The sequence below is a fragment of the Pseudorasbora parva genome, chromosome 16 (assembly GCF_024679245.1).
Source record: "Pseudorasbora parva isolate DD20220531a chromosome 16, ASM2467924v1, whole genome shotgun sequence".
NCBI classification, from domain to species: domain Eukaryota; kingdom Metazoa; phylum Chordata; class Actinopteri; order Cypriniformes; family Gobionidae; genus Pseudorasbora; species Pseudorasbora parva.
The window spans coordinates 14,821,842-14,844,409 of record NC_090187.1 but is presented as its reverse complement, the minus strand read 5'-3'; the positions used below and the strand labels follow the sequence as shown (position 1 = coordinate 14,844,409).

At 38.4% G+C, this 22,568-nt stretch overlaps 1 protein-coding gene across 4 annotated transcripts in view; it reads right to left on the bottom strand.

Annotated features, from left to right (window-relative positions):
• Positions 1–22,568, bottom strand: part of gse1b (Gse1 coiled-coil protein b) — a 325,637-nt gene that overhangs the window by 215,745 nt on the left and 87,324 nt on the right. For all 4 annotated transcript variants that reach the window (XM_067419768.1, XM_067419769.1, XM_067419770.1 and 1 more), the window contains exon 2: positions 19,891–20,068. In XM_067419768.1, the coding sequence (XP_067275869.1) occupies positions 19,891–20,068 (178 nt within the window). The remainder of the gene's footprint in view (positions 1–19,890; positions 20,069–22,568) is intronic.

The following is a 22,568-nucleotide window of genomic DNA, read 5'->3' as shown; positions in this document are numbered from 1 at the left end:
GTTTGAGGGAGTCGCCGGTCAATTGCGTTACCCTCGGTTTCGGGTTTTATTTGGCAGGAGCGCTTTACTCTTAGCAGTGTGAACAAGTGAATGCAGGGAGTAACATCATAATATCATTTTAAACATATCTAATATGATCTAATATGTATCTAATATGATAAACAGAGCTCCATTACCTCATAATCATAACCGGAAGAGCAGATCAGTGCAGGCGACCGGCGACTGTGTCTCGTCCCGTCATAATAAAAGTCCCGGTATTTGCGAGGCGGGTATTTGTTTAACAATCGCTCCAGCGGCCATGCTCTGCTGCACAACACTCGGTCCTGCTCTGCTTTAGACTACAGTTACGTTAATAACCGCATGCATGAACGTCATTTCTGCCCGAGTCCTATTTTTCACTGGCTGTGATGTGAAGACCACATGTCCCAAGATACTGCGCTCAAACTTTGTGTCATCAAACTGCGCCTTTGTTTTGAATAGGCGCCCTCCAGTGGACGGAAAGTTGCATAGTGCACCTTTAAGACGGTACATACCCGTTCCTGCCGCTTTAAGTAACTGCACGCAGTATTTGAACTCTTTCCCAGCCACAGATTTTTTTGTGTGCCATTTATGAGATGCAACCCGGCCATTGATGGAATTTTATGGCTTTTCATGCTATCACTGTTACACAGTATTACAGATCTTCTGAAAGAGTACATAATCTCTTGATCAAAACACAGGTGAAAAAGGAGCATAAACAAACGATAAAAGCATAAAATCTGTCATTTGTTCAAATGTTGCTTTTTTTATGAAACTACACAAGTGTTGATAAAAAAAGGAATGCATAAAGCTAGAATAAAACAGATGTTGTTTCAAAGCAGAGGCTCTGTTCTTTCTTTTAATATACTGCATGTTCAGATATTCATACAACAAAATGTTCTGCGAGGCATTATATTTGTGAAAATTAACAAAAACGCTGGCAGAGAAAGGTTAAAAAGATTATGGATCTTATAATGACATTTTTGAGAAATCTACAATAAATATTATGTATACCTCTTTCAGCTGAGAATTGAAAGGTTGGTAAAACTTTAAACGTTTACAGTGCTCAGTGAAAATCCAAGGCATGCTGGTCTAAAAAAACAAAAACAAATGGAAAGACATACAAGAGAGATAGTCACAAAAGACAAGACGGACAGAGCCATCATTCTTATGTCTTAATCTGTCCAGTCAGCAGTATGATAACGATGTATGGGTAGACGTTTCTCAATGATTATACACTGCTTCATTGCTTTAACTACACACACTCATTCTCTTTGCCAAAACAAATTACTGTTGGCTGGAGAGAGAAAAACCGCAAAATTCAACGGAAATCTTACAAACTTTGAAAAATCAGTCCCTTTCCCCAAATTGCTGTGGCTCCTTTGGAAGCACCCCCACTGAGCAATTCTTTCATCTTTACTTGCTTAAAACACCTCTATAAAGTTGCATGCCAACTCACAGTGGACAAAAAATGCCAATTGAAATGTTCTCACTCATATCCAGCATCACTGACTGGATTTTGTTACCATGGATGGCAGAGATCCAATCAACATATGGCGATGAGTAGACTGAGTCCAAACATGGTCCCTTTAGAAGCCACTGAGCTGCCACAAAGCAGACGTGTGGCTCAACAGTTCTGCTTACGAAGTTTGTATCAAATACAGAAACACACATACACACGCACACACACAGCCCTGGAGAAACTAATAACACTGGAGTTTGGCCCAAGCCACTGTCTCCAGCTTAATTCCTCTATCCTCCGGCCACGGCGTACCCCAACCCGCACACTCTTTCCCTCTCCTCTTCAGTTAACTCCATAACTTTGCTTCAGATGAGCTGTGGAAAAAGAGGGCCGTCATTTGGCATTTTACCAGCCAAGGCACTGCCAAGAGACTCAGAGTACCCACAACTCCAGCAGCATTTTTATCACTCACATGTGCAGAGAAACTTTTGCTGAGAAATGTACTAATCTCATGCAAACCTACAAAAAATATTTGGTAACACTTTATTTTAAGGTTCAGTTATTACCTATTAACTAGTTGCTTATTAGCATGCATATTACTAGGATATATAAAGCACATATTATTCTGCATGACCTTATTCTACATCCCTTAATCCTACCAAATACCTAAACTTAAATGCTACAAAAACTACCTTAAAGGCCCTTTCACACCGGACGCGTAACGAAAAAGCGAAGCGTATAAGCGAAAATTTCGCATGCAAATATTTCACGTCAAAACCATTCACATCAGCCGCGACTCGAATTTGCGATGTTTCACAGCTCCAACATTCCAAAACATTCGCAGCGACAGCTGAGAAAACACGGACACTTCATCATTCAGTCAAGACAAGCTTTTCATTTTATTTTAAAGACCGAAAACAAGGTTTTGGAAGCACCCAGTCTTAAAGAACAGAGAGTCTGAAGGGGAGGATGCTAATCTTGTACAGGAGCTAAAACTTTATCATGGCTGGTTATGCGCTTACTTTCAAATGTCCATGGGACAATTTGAGGAGCTAGCTCCAGAGACGGTAATGTTAAGCAGCGCATCTGATGAGACAAACACACACTTCAGGGAACCAATCGATCCGGAGCAGATGTTTCCAGTCGAGTCACAATGTAAACAATTCAGTGCCACAGACGTACTGATGGCAACACATTCACTTTCCATAGTTGTGGACACAAAGTTTAGAAAAAGAAATAAAAAATTATACATCAATAGGTTAAGTTATTGCTGTCTGTAGCATACATTGGGCAAACGCAGCTGGACAGCTTTAACTAGAACTACAGTTGTAATTTGATGAGAAATGCCATGCCTGGCAAAGGTAAATGTTGAGTGAATAGCTTGTGACATCAACTGGACATTTCGTCACCTTTGTTTCCTTGTATGTGATCAGTTGAAGCAGTTTCTGACGCCGCTAGAGTAAAAAAAGTAACAATCGACATTGAAACGGAAAAAATAAATGCTGTTTTTTCGCCCCAGCACATTCGCGGTCGGTGTGGAGGCGCTCATTACACAAACAGCTGATTGAAAAATAAAACCATCGCACAAATTATTCCTGCGCCAAAATCGCGTCCAGTGTGAAAGGGCCTTAATTGTTAATAAGCAGTACATTTCGAGTTTATTGAGGCAAAAGTCGTAGTTAATAGTGAATATGTATTTCCCATACTAAAGTGTTACCAAATTCATGTAAACTCACCTTTAAATATTGACCTCAAGTGATTACTTCACAAATAGTCTCTTTTATCAGGCTACGTTATTTTTACTTATTCCCTTCAGTTCCTATTAATCAATGAATTCCCATAATCAAGACTCTGTGATAATGTGGCCTTCTGCACATAGCTCGTTGAGTTTCAGAGCAGATTTAGAACTGACAAAACTCAAAACTGAGATTCACTTCTCTAATGATTAAAGTATTCTTTGTATTTTTAATGCATGAAAAAAGTTAAAATATACTCTGTTTAATGTGTATGCATACACAGGTGGTCGACACATGTGCATTTGGCTTGCTGCGGTAGTTGATATTATATAGTGTTTAGCCATACACTGATTACATTACTTGCCCGTGATATTGTCCCTTTTCTTTTGCTTTCTATGGAACTAAAAAACATTTAGCTCACTTGGACAATCTGAAAGTGTGCTCTGCTCCACACAGCATGAGCTGCAAAGTTGCAGCGCAGTGCACCAGGAGTCAGATTTGACTTGTTACGACAGGACAGAGAAACAAGACTGACAAAAGATGATGGCGGAGGTTTAGGTGCGCAACAGATCCTGAGCGATGATAAATGAAGATCATAGATAAACCACTGAAACCAGCTTTGTGCAACAGGCCATTGCACATATTATATTCATTTTTAGTGCTGTGCTAATATTACACATATTGAAGCTCTACAGTAAAGCACCTCTCAGTAACCACTTGATTAAGTGTGTGCCGTTTAAGAGTGGGTTCTTCCATTTCAGTGGCCTCAAATGAATATTAAAGGGATAGTTTACCCAAAAATTAACCCATGATTTATGCAACCTCAAGTATATAGGTGTATATGACATTCTTCTTTCAGACGAATAAAAGTGGAGTTATATTAAAAAAGTCCTGGCTTATCTAAGCTTTATAATGGCAATGATTGTTGCTCTTTGTTTTTGAACTTCATAAAAATGCATCTGTCCATCAAATAAAGTGCTCCACATGGCCTCGGGAGGTTAATAAATGCCTTCTGAATTGAATTGATGCATTTGTGTTCGAAAAATATACATATTTTTTAAAAACTTTATAAAGTTTGGAAGGTCACATTCCGTATTCAGTTTATGAAAAAGTGTTGAATGTGCCTCTGCAGTTCAAAGGCTTACGCGACCAGTTACACTCAGACGTCGCGTACACATCTTGAACACCGAGAAGGCACATTCAACACTTTTTTTTTCTTCAAAAAGTTTTAAATATGGGTATTTTTTTCTTACACAAAAGCAACCGATTTGCTTCAGAAGACCTTTATTATCTTTCCCCCTGGAACTGTATGGAGCAGTTATTTGACAGACAGATGCATTTTTATGGACTTCAAAAACAGAGCAACAATCCCTGCCATTATAAAGCTTGGATTAGTCAGGACTTTTTTAATATAACTCCACTTTTATTTTGTCTGAAAGAAGCATGTAATATGTGTGTAATTTCCCACACTCAAAATTCCTGCCTCTTAATATTGCATTGAGCAATACCACACTGTAAAAAATGATTTAGAAAAAAAGTTACCTGGTTGCCTTAAAATTTTGAGTTCATTGAAATTAAAATTTTATTTAATAAAATAAAGAGTTAATACAATGAACATTTTTTGAGATTCGACAATCTTTATTAAAATATTATTAAAATATTTTGTATGCATATTGGGGAATTGTGTGTGTTTTATTTCTGATGACGCAGTGAAACATGCAAAATAGTGCTATTTTCATGATTTATCACATTTTTTATGTGGTTCAGATTGGGGGTGCACCGATCCGATATTAGGATCGGATATCGGCCGCGATACTGACGACAAAGCTATTTCCCTGAATACCATCACAATTGAAAATGTCACTGATTTCCTATGACAGCTCCATAAATAATCATTAACATTAGTTACTTACATTTTAGATGCAATATTGAGTCTTTTTGTTCTATTTACAAAATATTTACATACTGTATTTACATACAGTTTATTATTAATTTAACAATAGTATCGGATCGGTATCGGGTATCGACAGATACACAAAGCCCAGGCATCGGTATCGGTATCAGGACTGAAAAAGTCGGATCGGTGCACCCCTAGTTCAGATACAAAAATATTTTGAGTTTCTATTTATTAAACAAATTTCCTTCATTGTATCAACTCAAATTTTTAATTTCAATAAACTCACAATTTTAAGGCAACCAGGTTACTTACTTTTTTAAGTTAAACCAACAAAAAACAACAATAATTTTTTACAGTGCATAAACATAGCAGTGACTAAAATACACACACACACACACACACATACACATGTGACAGAAAACAATTGCAATTTTACAATTATAAAAAGTAAAACAGTTTTTTTTTTATACCATTTTCAATTTTGTATACCATTTTCACAAATTAGGTGTTAAATTTACCTCACATCTGAGTACAAATGTGTCCCCAAAATATGGTTAAAGGTGTCATATAAGCTTTTTAATGTTTTCATTTCTCGTTGTTGTGTAATTTATCTGTTTTTGCATATATAAGATCTGCAAATATATTTAAAGCTTATAGTTTCCCAACAAAGGGATTTAAAGGCCCTGATGTACTCACACATCAGGCTTGTGCACAATTCAGAATTGAATTGAGAATGACTCCCAAATTCCAATTCAGTTCTTGAATTTGAATTGATGTCAAAGACAAGATATATAATTACAGTTTGAATTTGAATTAAAGAAAGCAGAATTTAAATTCAAGAAAAAATCTAATAAATGTATACAGTACATGTCCATCTTGCCATAGCAGCTTCCTCTGCATCTGTTGAGAGAATCTTTAGTGTTGCAGGAAAGATCTTCAGACCAGAACGCTGCAGACTCACGGGTGTATATTTTACATATTATTATTATTATTATTATTATTATTATTATTATTATTATTATTATTATTATTATTATTATTATTAATATGAAAATTGTGGTTCAGTGTTGTATAGAAATAAAACCAAGAGATATGCTTTACAATTTTTTTAAAAGGAAATGTAAGCAATTTTGAGGCTTGAATTGAAGAACCGATTAAGCTGATAAAATGAAGAAAAATAAGATTACTAGTTTATTTTAAGAGAATTTGCTCAATTGTGCAGTTTTATTTAGAGACACCATTGTTAGTTTCCAGCATGCTTTGGATATAGCTGGAAATGGAGATTAATATTGAAATTAAGTGTTGTTTAATGTGTTTTTGAGTGAAGAGAAACATCTGTTAATGTATAATGTTCATTTATGTTTGACATTTGAAAGAATTTCTGTTATATTGAAGTTTTGACCGTTATATACCATTGTGCAGATGAGTAGAGCTTATGGTTAGGTTGAGATGTGAATAACTGCAAGTATTATTATTATCCTTATGATTATGAAGAAGAATATTACTTTGTTAAATGAACAATAACAAGTTTGTTTCTACTTGTGCCAGCATCAAACAGACTAATAATTGAATAACATAACTGAAAGTCAAATATAAACAGGTCTGTCCATTTACTCTAATTTATATATTTTTTTCAAAGTCAACTTAAATTAAAAAAGCACATTCCACTAATACTATTTAATTAATCATAAAAATAGATATGTGTAATTAAATTATGTTATTAAATTACAAAATGTATGTAATTGTTGTAGTACTGTATGCGTAATTTAATTCATTATTAATCATATTAAAAGGAAATTGCTTTGCATTGATGAAGTAATCCAAACCATATTTATAATGGGTAACTCATAACAGTAAGCAATTACATTTCCGAAGTAACCTTCCTAACACTGAATGAATGTGAGATTCAACACATTCTTTCTGTTGTGTGACTGGAATTTCTTTGAATTGTTATGAATTTAATTCCACTTCCTGTCATTCCAATTACAATTCAACTTCCTGTGCGGCGGAGTCAATTCAATTCAAATTCCAATTCATGAATTGAATGGAGGTCAATTCTGAAATTTGCACAAGCCTGTCACACACGCACACGCACACTTATTTTTAATTTTTTTTTATTTAAATAAACTTGATCTCTGTTTGGTACCATAGTAAATGAACTGGGTTTAGTGGGCTAAGCTAAATGCTATCAGAATGTCACCGCGCGTCAGAGCGATTAAGTGCACGTACTGAGACAAGAGAGGACTGTATCTAACAGTTTTATATGAAAAAGCGGTGAAGTATCCCTTTAAAGCAGCACTTGGCAACTTTTGCTCTCGGGGTCCCCCTACAGTTTGGACAAAATAATGTCCTCAACTAATGTCGTAAGAGCTGTCATCCTACAACAGGGGATGTCATCGCGTGTGCATTTGTTGACATGACAACCCTGATAGCCCTGAACTAGTGATGCGCGGGTCGTCTCATAATCCGCGGACCCGTATGTCTATTTAATGGTCGTGGGTGCGGGGCGGGTTGTAAAAATATATACAGTGGTGCGGGGCGGGCCAAATAACTTCATAAAAGCATCCCGTGGGTTGGTGCAGCACTAACAGTTAACCTGAACACTGCAGGAGGAGTTCACATGCAGGTGTTCTTCTGGCGGTGCGTGTGAAATGTCTTCATCCCAGGTAACGTTACAGTCGGTGGCATATGTTTCAGCATGTCATATGAATATAATTTCATGGGTTTTATTTTTTTCAAACGCCAAATAATCACGATGCTCACGTTTACAATCCAGCGTCATTATAGTAGTCTATTGGTTACCGTTTTACAGAATCTATATGATACTTCAGTTCAATGTTTGAGTGGTAGCTCACCATAACAAGCAGGAGAGCATCGGTCGGGCACGCCTCCTTCAGCTCACGCCGACGAGCAAACGCTGGTCACATGTTGATCCTCGTCCTGCCTTTAATCACAGCACTTTTTCGTTTCCTCTTATTGCTTTCTTCCAACAAAACCTTTTTCTTATTTGTCTCTGCTGCTTCGGACATGACTATATTATCCGACGAACAAAGTTGGGCTCGCACGTCCGAATTTAAGGAAGTGTGGGTGTTGGTGGAAGTGACGTATATGCCGTAAAGCAGTCGAATTTTGTAGTTCTTTTTGTTCTCGGGTTACTACCCGAAACCCGAAGTTTAAAAGTATGATTAAAAATGATATAGACCCCATCAGGCTATGGCAGACGTGTCATTCAACCTATTGTAAGTCGATTTATCATCACAAGAGTCTTAAAAAATATATTATGAATGTTGAAAAGTTACCTAGTGCTGCTTTAAAACAGCTGCTAAAGTTATAATTCTCAAAATAAAATGTTTGCCTGCTGTTTACCTGACAGATTGCTGCTGCCTCTTAAAGAATGGAAACAGATTAAATACAGCAAATGACACGTCAAACATACTGCATGTATTCATTTGTATTTTCACAAGTACCTTGCTAATACAATTGAAGAGGACTGTAAAATGATTTGGCCAAATAAAGTCTTACCATAGAGATGGCACTTCCTGTCCATCATGTGTCTCTCCTTCAGGATATTAATACCTGGTGGCCCGCTTAACATTCAGAGACAACTTGTCTTTTCCCTCTTCACTAGATATATCCAATGAAAGCAGCGATGTTATGTCCTATATGTTGTTTGGGTCACTATGATATAGATTGCCTATAAAACACCTTCAGTCTGTGGTCAAAGCCAGAACTATCAGATCTGACACAATAGAACAGTTTGCGTGTGTGTGTGTGTGTGTGTGTGTGTGTGTGTGTGTGTGTGTGTGTGTGTGTGTGTGTGTGTGTGTGTGTGTGTGTGTGTGTGTGTGTGTGTGTGCGTGCGAGCTGATTCACAGGACTGTGGTCAAACACATCTTAGATAGACACACACTCATTCTTCCCCCTCCCTCTCTACTTCCTGTGTGAAACTGGCCTCCTCATCTCCTGCAGCATACTGTCAAAGTGCTGCATGAGCTGTAAATCATATGATCTGTTCCAGAGCCTTTATACCAGACATCAGCCTCCTAAAAGCCTGTGTCCACATTTCTGGAACCCTCTGTCTCAGTCAGTATGTGTAATGTACAGTGCATGTCATCTAATGAGGGCTATGACCAGTCATTTGCTTGCTGTTTATACACACATACACACACTTCCGGATGTTCAAACTTGATCAAATGGGACTCTAAATAAAGCAAGTTTCCTTGTAATATCTCTTTTGTGGGGTATTCACCGTCATAATCTAAAAATAGCATTTCACTGATCTATCGATTTGCCTTCACTGAAAGGAAAATGTCACGCACACATTTTATGCCTAAACACAGTCTGAGAGGAATGTCTATTTAAACCTGTAGTTTTAAAGGGTTAGTTTACCCAAAAATGAAAATTCAGTCAATAATTACTCACTTTCATGTTGTTCCAAACCCGTACGACCTTCGTTCATCTTCAGAACACAAATGAAGATATTTTTGATGAAATCCAAGAGCTCTCTGACCCCTCCACAGACAACAATTTACAGTTTTTTTTCCCAATTGCTAACAACCTAAAATGAAATGCACAACACAATGATTGGAACTGACGCGCAGAGACCAAAACCTCTTCTCAAGTCTCCTGAAGTCTAAACACATTTTCTGCTGTACATGCATTTTGCATTTCAAAATGGCACTTTTTAAATGCACTGCGCACGGTTCTCTGCATAAACACAACAATCTGACATAAAGTCACATGTTTGCCATTTCAAAACACTGCCATTCAAAATGACACTACGTGAGCAAATTGCCAATATATGAGCCACCTGGCCAAACAGCACACTGGTTAATGGTTACCACTTCAATCAGGCTGGAAGCACTATGAAAGACCACAGGTGAGCACCTTTATTACAACAGCAATGGAAGACGTTGCAGAGAGAGGAAGAGGAAGAGTTTTTCAGTTTACAGTTGTTTTTTTGAGCATATTTTTGTTCAGTCCAATGTAAATATATCTGCTGTGCATATGTTGACTTGTTTGGTGAAAAAATAAATAAAAAAAAATCATGTTTCAATATTTCTGTGCATGTGAATGATCTGAAGAATTTTCTACAATTTGAAGTGTTTTGGATGAGACGTTAAACCGAGGTCCCGACTCTCTGTGGTCGTTAAAAATCCCAGGATGTCTTTCGATAAAGAGTAGGGGTGTAACCCCGGCATCCTGGCCCATTGGCCCCTGTCCATCATGGCCTCCTAACAATCCCCATATCCTGATTGGCTTCATCACTCTTTCTCCTCTCCACAAATCAGCTGGTGTGTGGTGAGCGTTCTGGCGCAAAATGGCTGCCGTCGCATCATCCAGGTGGATGCTGTACATTGGTGGTGGCTGAGGAGATTCCCCCCTTCAATATGTAAAGCGCTTTGGGTGTCTAGAAAAGCGCTATATAAATGTAATGAATTATTAATTATTATTATTAAGTGCACATTTTAGTATTATGCCAAAGCATACTAAAGATGAGAGTGCTTTTCATTTTCCCAACAGTGTTTAGTTGGTTAGGCAAATATCTGGTAATATTCATGCAAAAGTTTGATTTTGATAATGCTATATGTACACTGAAATAAAAGTGTGTTGGATTTACATGATTTAAATGTATACATCAGTCCCACATGGATCAATTAAGTTACACACACATCATTTGTTCATGTAACTTCAACATCATGGAATTAATATTATTTTAAGTGATTCAGTTAAGTCTCAGTGAATTTGATATGTCTCCCTGATGTGGTTCAGGCATTCAAAATCATATATTCATTCATAAATGTTTCACAACTGAATTATAATACTGCACTAGCTGAAAAACTTTAAGCTAACAATTATACACATTAGCATATTAAATGCTAAGCAGTTTTGACATAAGCGGGATCAATTCACGGCATAAGCAAATCCTCCACTCTTCTCCACAAATAACCCACTGTAATTTAAATTGTTCTAATAATTCCAACCAAATTGACTATTAAACACTATAAAACACAATCAAGTCATTGAAGTCAACATTTACTCTCTCATGAGTAAGCCATATGCAAAACATGCTTGGAGCTAACACAACAAGCTAACACTTTATCCTTCATGTAAAACAACACAAACAGGATTAAGTTTGGCTTCAATTTGACTTGTATTTAAGTGGATTGAACACAATCAAATTAAGTTATGACAGAATGTATAGAAATTGTGTTGCCATTGGTCATTTTAAATAAGCAATTTTAAACAAGCAGTAAAAATATATTTTTTTTTAGGGTAGTTTTGGTTGCAGTGCTTCATTTTGCAAGATATATGAGGTATTTTGCCATTTAGGTGTGTGGTTTTGTGAATTGTGTTAAGTATTTTGATGAAACCAGCCTAATTTGCAAAATTGTGTGTTAGCATTTTGAAAAAAAAACTGCAATTAACACTTTCAAGGTCCAGAAAGGTATTAAAGAGACAGTTACAATTTTCCATGTGACTACGGTGGTTGAACCTTAATTCTATGAAGTGATGAGAATCCTTTTTCTGCGCAAAAAAACAAACAAAAGTAACAACTCAACATTTTCTTCTAGTCTGTGTCAGACTTAGGTCTTCCGCATGGCGTCTTTATTGTTAGTGATCACATCGTCATGTATATTACACTGATGAACGACGCTGTTGACGTAGTGTAAACAGTGCAGCGATTCCTAGTTCTACCCGAAAGATTCAGGAGGCGACAATAACATTTGAATAAGATTTATTTACAGTTTGTGTACAATGAGTATCGGATAGATGAAATTATAAAGTTATTTGGCGTAGGCCCTGTCCGTTGTCCGAATCCGGAGGGTAGTGGATGCTTGCAGTTCCTGCCTGAAGATGAAGGCAGGAGCGAAGCCTACATCCTGATGTAAGGACAGGAACCGACCTGGTGGTAGTGGGGAGGATGGCGGTGAACGCCGGCATCAGTATCTGCAAACTTAGTAATGGGTGGAAACAGAACTTATATACTACAGATGACGAATAATAATTGGCTAGATAAATAATTAGTGAATGATGTGACATTTGAGACTTCCAGGTACCCTTGAGATCCCATTTCTATGACAGAATGACTCATGCGCATGCATCGTGGTGCTCACGTGAATGCCATCGGCCAATTGTAAGCCAGCGCTCTGGAAGCAGTGCACTGTTTACACTGTGTCAACAGCATAGACACAGACTAGAAGAAACTGTGGAATAAAGTTGTTATTTCTGTTTGTTTTTTTTGTGGACAAAAAGTATTCTTATCACTTCATAAAATGGGTTGAACCACTGGAATCACATTGACTATTTTAACAACTTTCTGGTAGCCTGACAAGCCAAACCTACATCAAGATGTTTGGTCTGGAAACTCACCATTGACAGCTCAATCCAAGGGGCGGGATAACGGTTGTCTTTCAAACTCCCTCTGCACGCGATTGGATAGCGCTACAACCAACCAGAGCAACGTGAAGCGGAGCTAGTTAATAGATTAAACTTTGGTCGTATCTGGTCAGGAAACGTCCGAACACATCTTCCCTTCTTAAGAATGACTTCAGTGCCGTTCTTTGTTCTTTTCTCAGAGAAAAGCTTAACTCCAAGTCTTCCAGAGTCGCGGTCAAAGCTAATTCGAAAGACCGCCGTTCGCCAGTTTCTGTGTTTACTAGTAACACGCAAGTGCAACTCAGCCGTCATTATGTTAAGCCCCGCCCACCAACTCTATACACGATGTGATTGGCCTGACCAGAGTTTGGTGTTTACAGCTCAGAAGTGTATTGAGAGTTGCTAGACGACACTCGCGGCAGATTAGATTTGCTGCCGCTAGGGTGCATCTAGATTTCTAGGCTACCTTTCTGGGCCTTGAAATTGTTAATTAAATAGCTGATTATGGAGGGGTCAGAGAGCTCTCGTATTTCATAAAAAAATATCTCAATTAGTGTTCCGAAGTGAATGAAGGACTTCCGAGTTTGGAACGACATGAGGGTGAGTAATTCATGATAGAATTTTCGTTTTGGGGTGAATTAACCCTTGAAGATTTAGAAGGGGAAATAGTAGTGCAAAATGACGAACAAATGTTTAGGATTCTGCATTATTTTTGAATCACTAATCATGTTTTTACAGTAAATGTTTTACAGACTGTCAGATGGATGGATCATCAGCTTTTTCCATGCCGACTAAAAAGTGCTGCATGCTTTCATTAAAAAAAAAAAAAAAAAAAATCAGCCAGAGTACTGGCACCCTGACCGAGCCTGGTTTCTTCCAAGGTTTTTTTCTCCATTCTGGCCCTGAGGGAGTTTTGGTTCTTTGCCATTATTACCTTTGGCTTTTGGCTTGCTCAGTTGGGGACACCTACATTTCAACTATATTACTGATCTGCCCGAATTGACACTATATGATCATTAAAATTAGCTGGATGACACAACCGTTTTAACCAGAGCTTACAGCCAAACCAAATTCTTTTGCCTTCTTTTCTTGTTAACACTGTGAAGCTGCTTTGAAACAATCAGCATTGTAAAAAGCGCTATAAATAAAGGTGACTTGTCTAAAGCAAAGGGGGGTTACCAGGCATCATCAAATTCATGTACATTTTCAAATCAACATCACTACATCACTCAAATTGTTAGGCCCCACTTTATATTAGGTGGCCTTAAGTACTAACATCAAAAAATAAGTACAATGTACTTACTGTGTTCAATTTGTATTGCAAAGCACTTTTTCTGATATTGAGGTGGGAAAGGGGTAGAGTTAGGGACAGTTGTGGTGGTGTGGGTAAGTTTAAGGGTAGGGTTAGGTTTAAAAAGGGACAACTGTGTAATTACAAATATAACTACAGAAATTAATTACAGACGTAATTACATGCAGGTATTTAAAATGTTAGTACAATGAAAAACATGTAAATACACAATAAGTTCATTGTATCAAATGATTAATTAAAATGTTAGTACATAGTTGTTAAGGCCACCTATTATAAAGTGAGTCCAATTGTTATGCTGATAACATCCAAAGTGTAAAGGGAAACAATAATAATTATAAACGCCATCTTCTTCTTGAAAATTCTCTGCACTTCCACAAGGTATTTTTGTCATTGAACTTCATCCCTGGTCCATTCGTCCATTCCAAAACCTTGTTTGCAACCTCCTGTCCCATGCTGTGTCCAACGGTGGTTAGGACAGGGCCATAACCACTATAGACATTAAGGGTGAAATTAGAAATGGCCAAAATGTCCCCCCCCAATATTTGAAATTCTTGCACTAGTCTACTGCACTTCATTACGCAGCACTTTTCCACAAGAATGAACCGAGTGCTAATTCAGAACTTCAGAGCCAGTGATAATACCTGTTCAGATTTGGTTCGACTGATGAGCCTTCTAAGAACTGGTTTAAGAACCCTTTCCACTGGCTAGAGAGCCAGCACAGAGCCAGGTCTTACATCACTGTATACGTGTCATCTTTCTCAGCAACTCTAGCAAGGCAGCGGGAAACACAAACCCACCAGGCTTGTTCGAGATGCATCGGCGCTGCGCGGAACGATCCACGTATGATATCAAAATACCGCATGAGCGATTCAAAAGCATAAGGAGTCGTATGATATCGCTGTATTTTGATGTCATGCGGCGATCGGGCTGCACAGCGCGATGCATCTCGGACAACCCTTCCATCAACAATGGCGAGCGTTGCATTACGATTGATGCTCTTGGCTTTACGATCCTACATCAGCATCAAAACAGCGAATCCAACGCATTCGTGCAGCTCGCCGTAAACAGAGATTACAATCGAGCAGCTATTAACTCGATTAGCTGAAAATTTAAAAACGGCGCTCATGAGTTTGTCTTTGTTCGTCTTGTTGGTCACGGTAACCCCGTCCCCAGCCGCTGAAGCAAGCGGTTCTTACTTCTAGACTTTTCCTGGTTTGGAGCTGGTGCTTTGGGTGTGGAAAAACAAGGAATCATGCACCAGCACTGCCTTGGTGGAAAAGGGATATGTGTGTTGTTTTTAGGATGACAAAAAGGTTTAAAAGTTACATTTTTAGTCTGGTCTGCCTCCGCTGTCTAACAGCGCTCATCAGTGTTAAAATGTCAAATCAAAATAGGCAGGATTTACATACATTCTCTTTTGGCACACACAGATGAGTGTGTCTATCGCTTAATGCCGTTGAGACTTTCTGATGAAATCACAAAACAAATTGCACACAAACATGTCCCTGCTCAATAAAGGATGGACATCTTTGATTTTAATGGGAAAAAAAGAAAGAAAAAAAAATATGAGGGCGGATTAGAACCCGGAACCTTTGACACAGATTAGGAAAATTCAACCACCACACTACTAGGGAATTCATTGAAAAGAGTAGATATATGTATGTATTCATGCAACTTAATGCAAATATTATATGTGAATAGTCCCAAAATGATTATTTTCCAACTAGAATTAGACCTAGAATTTCATTCACAGTTCTGTTTCTTTATGCTTTATATATATATAAAAAAAAATTGGTCCCCCCCCAGTGTTCAAGACATGTTTTTTTTTGGCAATACCAGTAAAATGACTACTGCAAACATAAGTAAATCACAATTATCTAAATACTCTCCTCCCATAAATGTTTGCGTCAGAAAGGAAAAATCCTACAAAAGCATATCCAATAAGGTCAGGTGTAAAAAGAGCTGTGTCCACGCCACTCCTTTACATAACTGATTTTTCACTACCCGTCTTCAATAATCCTGGCCAGTGTTGGGGTAATGCATTACAAGTAGCATGAGTTACATAATCAGATTACTTTTCTGACTAGTAAAGTAATTCATCCCTTTTAAATTTACCCAAAAAAATAATAGTTACTTTTTCAAATAAATAATGCAAGTTACTTTCCCCATTTATTTACTGACACCTCTTCTGTCCCCATGTTAAGAGAAATCAGAATTAAGGTGCAGAGACGTCGTGTGCGCTGTGAAAACATGATGGATATTGTAGATCTAGACTAAATGTGAGCATGCATTTACTCACCTCATTTGCATAAAAACATATCCAGTATGCCACGAATTAATGACAATTACAGAAATATACAATTTAATCAAATGTTATGTATTTGCCGCCCTCTACTGTACAGGCGTGAATTTGCATTTTACTTCAGCCTGAGGCTTATTCAGTTCACTTTTGGTGTGAAGGGGCATTTACCAGCATTTGCCACAAAAAAAAAACAACCAAGCCAAGCCCAGCCCACATGAGAAGTAAGCAAATAGTTACTTTTTTAGGCAGTAGCACAATTTTGGAATGCATTACATTTAAAAGGAACTTTCCCCAATACTGCTCCTGACAGTAGATTGTTAACGCCAAAAGAGTGCTTTGTGTTGGTGAATGCTGTTAGTAAATCTGGGCCTAAGTCAACAAAAAAATCACTGCTGTTTTACTTGTTATTTGAGTTCCACACATTAACAGAAGCTGCTTAAGGCTGGGGGGTGGGTGGTTGGTGGCATAATTTCCTGCTGACCCAGAGAGGGCGGAATCTCAACCAACTATATTCCAGAGATGTGTCAGTCCTAATATTTCAAACACAAGACAATGACAGAACAGATGGACAACGAAGAGCTGGAGGCAAATGTAAACGGATAGAGAAAGACAGCTAGAGAAAGAGCTAGATTATGCATGAATGTGATGAAAAGAGATGAGAGATATTTCCGTATAAACAAATTTGATCAGCTCATATCCGCTCTGACTTGTTCACCCTTAGGACACATATACCAAAGTAACTTACAAAATACAAATACTTGCAAATCAACTTGATCAGAATAAAACAAATAAAAATAAAAAAAAATAAATCAAAATGTGTAAACGGAAAAAAATGCAAGAATAGCCGATCGATTACAGCACAAGGTATTCTTTAGGCAACTGCACATTGCTTAAGGCTATTGATTGTGATTGAACTGTTGTTGTCAACAACAAAAAAAATCATTCATAATTTTTCACTTTAAACTGGTATAACATTTAATGCTGGTTTCAACCCTCATACCAAGTTATACTAGCCTGACATGGTCATACTCAATTCTAGTCAGAATTTGAGTCTGTAACTGCTCTATTGGGCTTTGATTATGAGGCATGTTTCAACCGAACCAGGAAAGACCTCAATTGGATAGACCTACAACCAATCAGAGCAACGAAGCGATGCATTGTCAAATGTCTACAAAGCTCAACTGCACAGTGTTGCCAAGTCCGCGTTTTTTCCTGCGGGTTGTTTTCTATGTCTGCGGGTTGAAGCGACTGATATATAGACCCATGAGTGCGAATTTTAGCAGGCAACCTTGATAACAGACATTTTACCCCACAAACGCCATTTTTTCCAGCGAACCCCCGAGAAGCTATTGTTTTGGGCTAGTAGTTGGCGGGTTTTATAGTAAAAACTTGGCAACCCTGTCTGCACACGCGCTGGAATAAACGATCTAAGCCGGTGTTGTAAAAAAATAAAAGAATTTAATGATACACATAGTACTTACCCAACATGATCATCATTTCTGAGAAAAATTGTGAAGGTGAATGCATATACAAACAAGCTCTCCGTTTAGGATTCAAACAAATATAATCCAAGCCCCTTTGATGACATGCATGGTTGCGTTATTGTTTATCATCTGTCCGTCATCGTCTAAAGCCCGCCCTGATGATTTCATTGGTCCGAACAGTTTCTGTCCGGAGATAATTACTCCTCTATGGATCGAGGCCGAACCGCCCGACCAAAAAATGTTGTGGGCGGGACTAAGTTCGGCTGCCATCCAGGCTAAAGTTATACAGTATTGTGTCACAGCAGCTTTACAGTGTTAACAGGAAAAGTATGGATTTTGGCTGTTGTTCATTGTTAAAAGCAGTTCTGAAAAAATGAATTCATTGTCCCGCTCAGTTCAGTTCCCATACAGTTGTCAGATCAATATTGTTGAATTTGAAGTGTCCTCAACTAAGCAAGCCTGAGGCGACAGTGGCAATGAACAAAAACCCCATCAGGTGACAGAATGAGGCAAAAAACCTTGGGAGAAATTGGTTCAATTGGGGGCCAGTTTGTTCAATGAACAAACATGCTGTCATTATGATTCAGGCTGCATTACAAGTTAGAATTCAGATCGGGATTGGAAGCATTCAGATATTCTTCTAGTTCCAGTGCCATGGAGTATTACTGTACTCCATGGTAAGCCTAAAAAAGTAGTTAAATTAGGTTACTTCTACACTAATCTGGATGCATATGAAAATGACATTTTACAAAACACTCCATTCCAGCGTTTTCAAGCATTTCAGAAAAAAAGGGTTGTCTTTTTTGATACTCTATAAGTTACTCTATACTTTAAAAGAAACCTAAATCCCCAAACTATTTAGTCAATAAACTACAGTCCTTCCAAGCATCTGCAACACAAAACAAAATGTTCAACTGTCTCTTCTTGACCACTGAACCCACACTATTAAGCAACATGTCTGTTTGTAATTATAACCCCATAAATAATTCTCTATTACAGATTTACAGTAATAGAGTCCACTGGTCTTTCGGGGTTAAATTTTACCCAAACTACCTTGCCAACCTCATCTGTCATCGTTCTGTCAGTGTCTCCTCATAAACAGTTGTAACACATTGCACAAACTATAACATCAGTCTGTTATTACCTTCCTGTAATGTCTTAGCAGTGTACAATGGACTTACTCTACATGTACGTGTCAATGGACAATTAGGCATTAAGGTACAGTATTACAAACATCTGGAATTTCTATAAAGCTGCTTTGTTATTTGTTGTATACAAATATAAATATACTTAACTTGCAAGATGCGGAGAGCGGTGGTCAAGTTAAGTTTGTTATATTCTCCATAGATTTCCAACTATTATGGTTCACCAGATCCTTAAGCTTTGTACAGTTGTGCCTTATGAAGACAAATTCTTGTTCAACACTCAAAACAACTCATACTACCTGTTGTAGCATAAACTATGAACAACTTAATCTTAAAAGAAGAATAACACTAGCCTGACAAGCCAGACTCACATCAAGATGTTGGGTCTGGGAACTCATCATTGACAGGGCTCAATCCGAGGGGCGGGATAAACGGTTGTCTTTCAAACTCCCTCTGCACGCGATTGGATAGCGCTACAACCAACCAGAGCAACGAAGAAGGTGAAGCGGAGCTAGATGATAGATTAAACTCCTATCGTATCCAGTCTGCAAAACTCCAAACACGTCTTCTTTTCTTAAGAATGACTTCAGTGCCGTTATTTGTTCTTTTCTCAAAGAAAAGCTTAACTCCAAGTCTTCCAGAGTCGCGGCCATAGACGTTTCGGAAGACTGTTGTCCGTTCGCCAGCTTCTTTGTTTTTAAGTAGCACACGGAACCGTGGCAACTCTGCCATCATTATGTTAAGCCCCGCCCACTGACTCTATATACGATGCGATTGGCCTGACCAGAGTTTGGTTTTTCCAGCTCGCAAGTCAACGGAGAGCTGCTAGATGACCCTGGCTGCAAATAAGATTTCCTGCCACTAGGGTCCGTCTAGATTTCTAGGCTAGACATCGCTTTACACATCCTCAATGCTGATGTTATGTTTCCGAAAACAATTTGTTCCCCCACTGCCAGCATCACATCGTCCAATGAAAGACCCAACAAGCTTTGCCACACACCTGACTCCATGGCAGAGTCATAGAGAGGAAGAGGCAAGGAATAAGTATAAGCAGATAACACACATTTTTTCATCACAACCAAAGAAGCGAAGGAAGGCATTAGATATGAGAGAAAGGCTTTGGGGAAGAATAGTTTGGACTCATGAATACTCACTGGTCACTGAGCTATCCATTTTTTCCACTTTCAAGCTGCACAGGGGCGAGGTGACAGCGGTCATTTTGGGTTCGAATGATGTAGTCTGGTCTTGCTCTGCCACCTCTGCTGCAGTGACTATCAATGGTCTGGTCTCTGCATCCTTACTGCTGCTGGCTGTCTCCTCCACCAAGAAACTCTGCAATGAACATTTTAAATGTGTGAGATCTTCAAAGGAACACAGTATTTCTTTGTAAAGGGTCCATTCTAAACTTTTGTAGCCCTTATAATTTTAATCAATGTTTCTTTCTCACATTCTTCAGCTTTTCATGCTCTTAACAACTCATGTCTGTCCATCAATCACAAGCGAGGCAGTGCTGTTGAGAAAGGCTGTCCAAGGTTGTTGATATGGTGTAACAAAGTTTGCCAATCACAACAGTGCCCGTTTACTTTCTGAAAGAGTTAAAGCCCCATGAAAGTCTTTGTCAAGTCAAGTCACCTTTATTTATATAGCACTTTTTACTAGAGATGTCCCGATCCGATCACGTGATTTCAGACTCGATCGGAATCGGACGTTACCTCCCGATCAGGACTCGGATATATATGTATATTCTGGGGTGCCGTCTGACGTGAGCAGGGGTGCCTTGTAAAACGTCCACACTTGCACCACGGTCACATCTGATGACGCATCAATAATATGGGTTGTAATAATGCTTTATTTATGTTTCTGTCGATGGATACACGTGCTGGCTCCTCAGTGATACATTACAACAGCACAAATAAAAGAAAAACGTGAACAAAACGGTGTATCTGTGTAAACTTTGTTCAATGCTTGCGAGTGCTGCCGTATGTTCGAATATTAGCAGTCATTTTCTCCATCATAACCCACGTGTAGAGCCAGAAGACGCGAATGAGAATGCGTGCGCTGATCTGTCTCTCTGCATCATCCGGAAGTGTTTATGGAGTTCTCTTTCAAGTCTTGTCACTGAGGCACTAACAGACTTTTTTCGGGATTTTTGGGAGCAGATTTTAATTTAATTTAATTTAATTTAATTTAATTAATTTACATAACTGTTTATTTCACACCAACATAATTAATTGTTCTGCATCTGTGAGAGTATGGGTGGGCTTTTGATATCGCAGCTGTACTTCCTGCTCTGCGCAACTCCGGTCCCACACTTTTTTTATATTTACTGTTGCACTAAAATCCAAAAATGAAAGAGTTTATGTTATTTATTACTTGATTGTTCAAGCTACCTCACAGAAGTGCTCTGTTTGTTAACAGAGTTGTTGAATGTTAAAATAAGGTAAATTCAATAAAAAATAAGGAACATCCTGGTTCGTTTTTTTTCGCTCTTCTTTATTCTTTTTTTTTTAATGTATTATAGAAGTATCAGATCGGGTCTCGGTATCGGCAAATACTCAAAATCAAATGACTCGGACTCGAGGGCAAAAAAACCTGACCGGGACATCCCTACTTTTTACAAAGCCAATTGTTTCAAAGCAGCTTCACAGTGTTAACAGGAAAATAATGTAACAGAATTTGCTTTCGGCTCTACAAACACTCTGGAGAAAACAGTGTCATCCAGCAAATTTAAATTATCATATAGCGTCAATGCGGGTAGATCGGAAATATAGTTGAAATGTAGGTGTCCACAACTGAGCAAGCCAAAAGCCAAAGGCCAGAATGGAGAACAAAAAAAACCTTCAGAGAAACCAGGCTCAGTCAGGGTGCCAGTTCTCCTCTGGCCGACGAACATGTATGATTATGATTCTGTCAACATTACAGTTCAGAATATTAGATTAATAGATATTCGTAAGATTATTCCGAAAGATTTGAGTCGTCATGCCGATGACAGGTTTAATGAGGATTTGTGACGGGGTCCTATCATACACCTGGCGCAATGCGACGGCAGATACAACCCACTGGTTTTTTGCTAGTTTCAGCCCAACGCAGTTTTTATTTTCATCTCCAGCGCTACGGTGTTTAAATAGCAAATGCACTCGCGCCTATCTGTTTGCCCATGGGCGTGCTGGTCTGAAAACGAGGTGTGTTCAGGCGCATTGTTGGCCCGTTGCTTTTTTGAGTCAACTGAAAACGACTGCGCCGTTGACAAAAACCTGGTGAAAAGTCAAGAGTGGAGTATTTTTTAATTATTTAAAGGGCACATTAGTAATCTTCGCCTATAGGCGAGTGTACAACGTGTGCACACTCTGCTTGTTACACACACGGGAATTGTTGGCTTTCATCCCCATGAAACAAAAATACATTTTCTGTCTTTTCTCAGTCTAGAAAGCACTAACTTAAATGCTCTCAACTCCATTTAAAGCCACAATATGTAATTTTACACTGCTAAAGGTCGCTTGTTTAAAACAAAGGCGTAGCTTGATGAGGCTTTGATTTAGCTGAGCTTTTGTTATGCCGCAAGCGACCGCTTCCACTTTTCAGGCTATTACTGGGTAACACAGCACTGTTTTATCATATTAGATACATATTAGATGTAATTTATGTTATAATGCTACTCTGTGCGTTCGCTCGGAGGCTACTATGAGACACTTTTTGCACACTCTGCAAGCTAGAACTCTATGCTAGATCGAAATTAGACATGTTAAAATATGGTACTCGCGGTAAACTAAGACAAAAAGACTAACTGTGTTGAGCTATATAACAATGATTTGTTTTCTGTCGATGAATATAT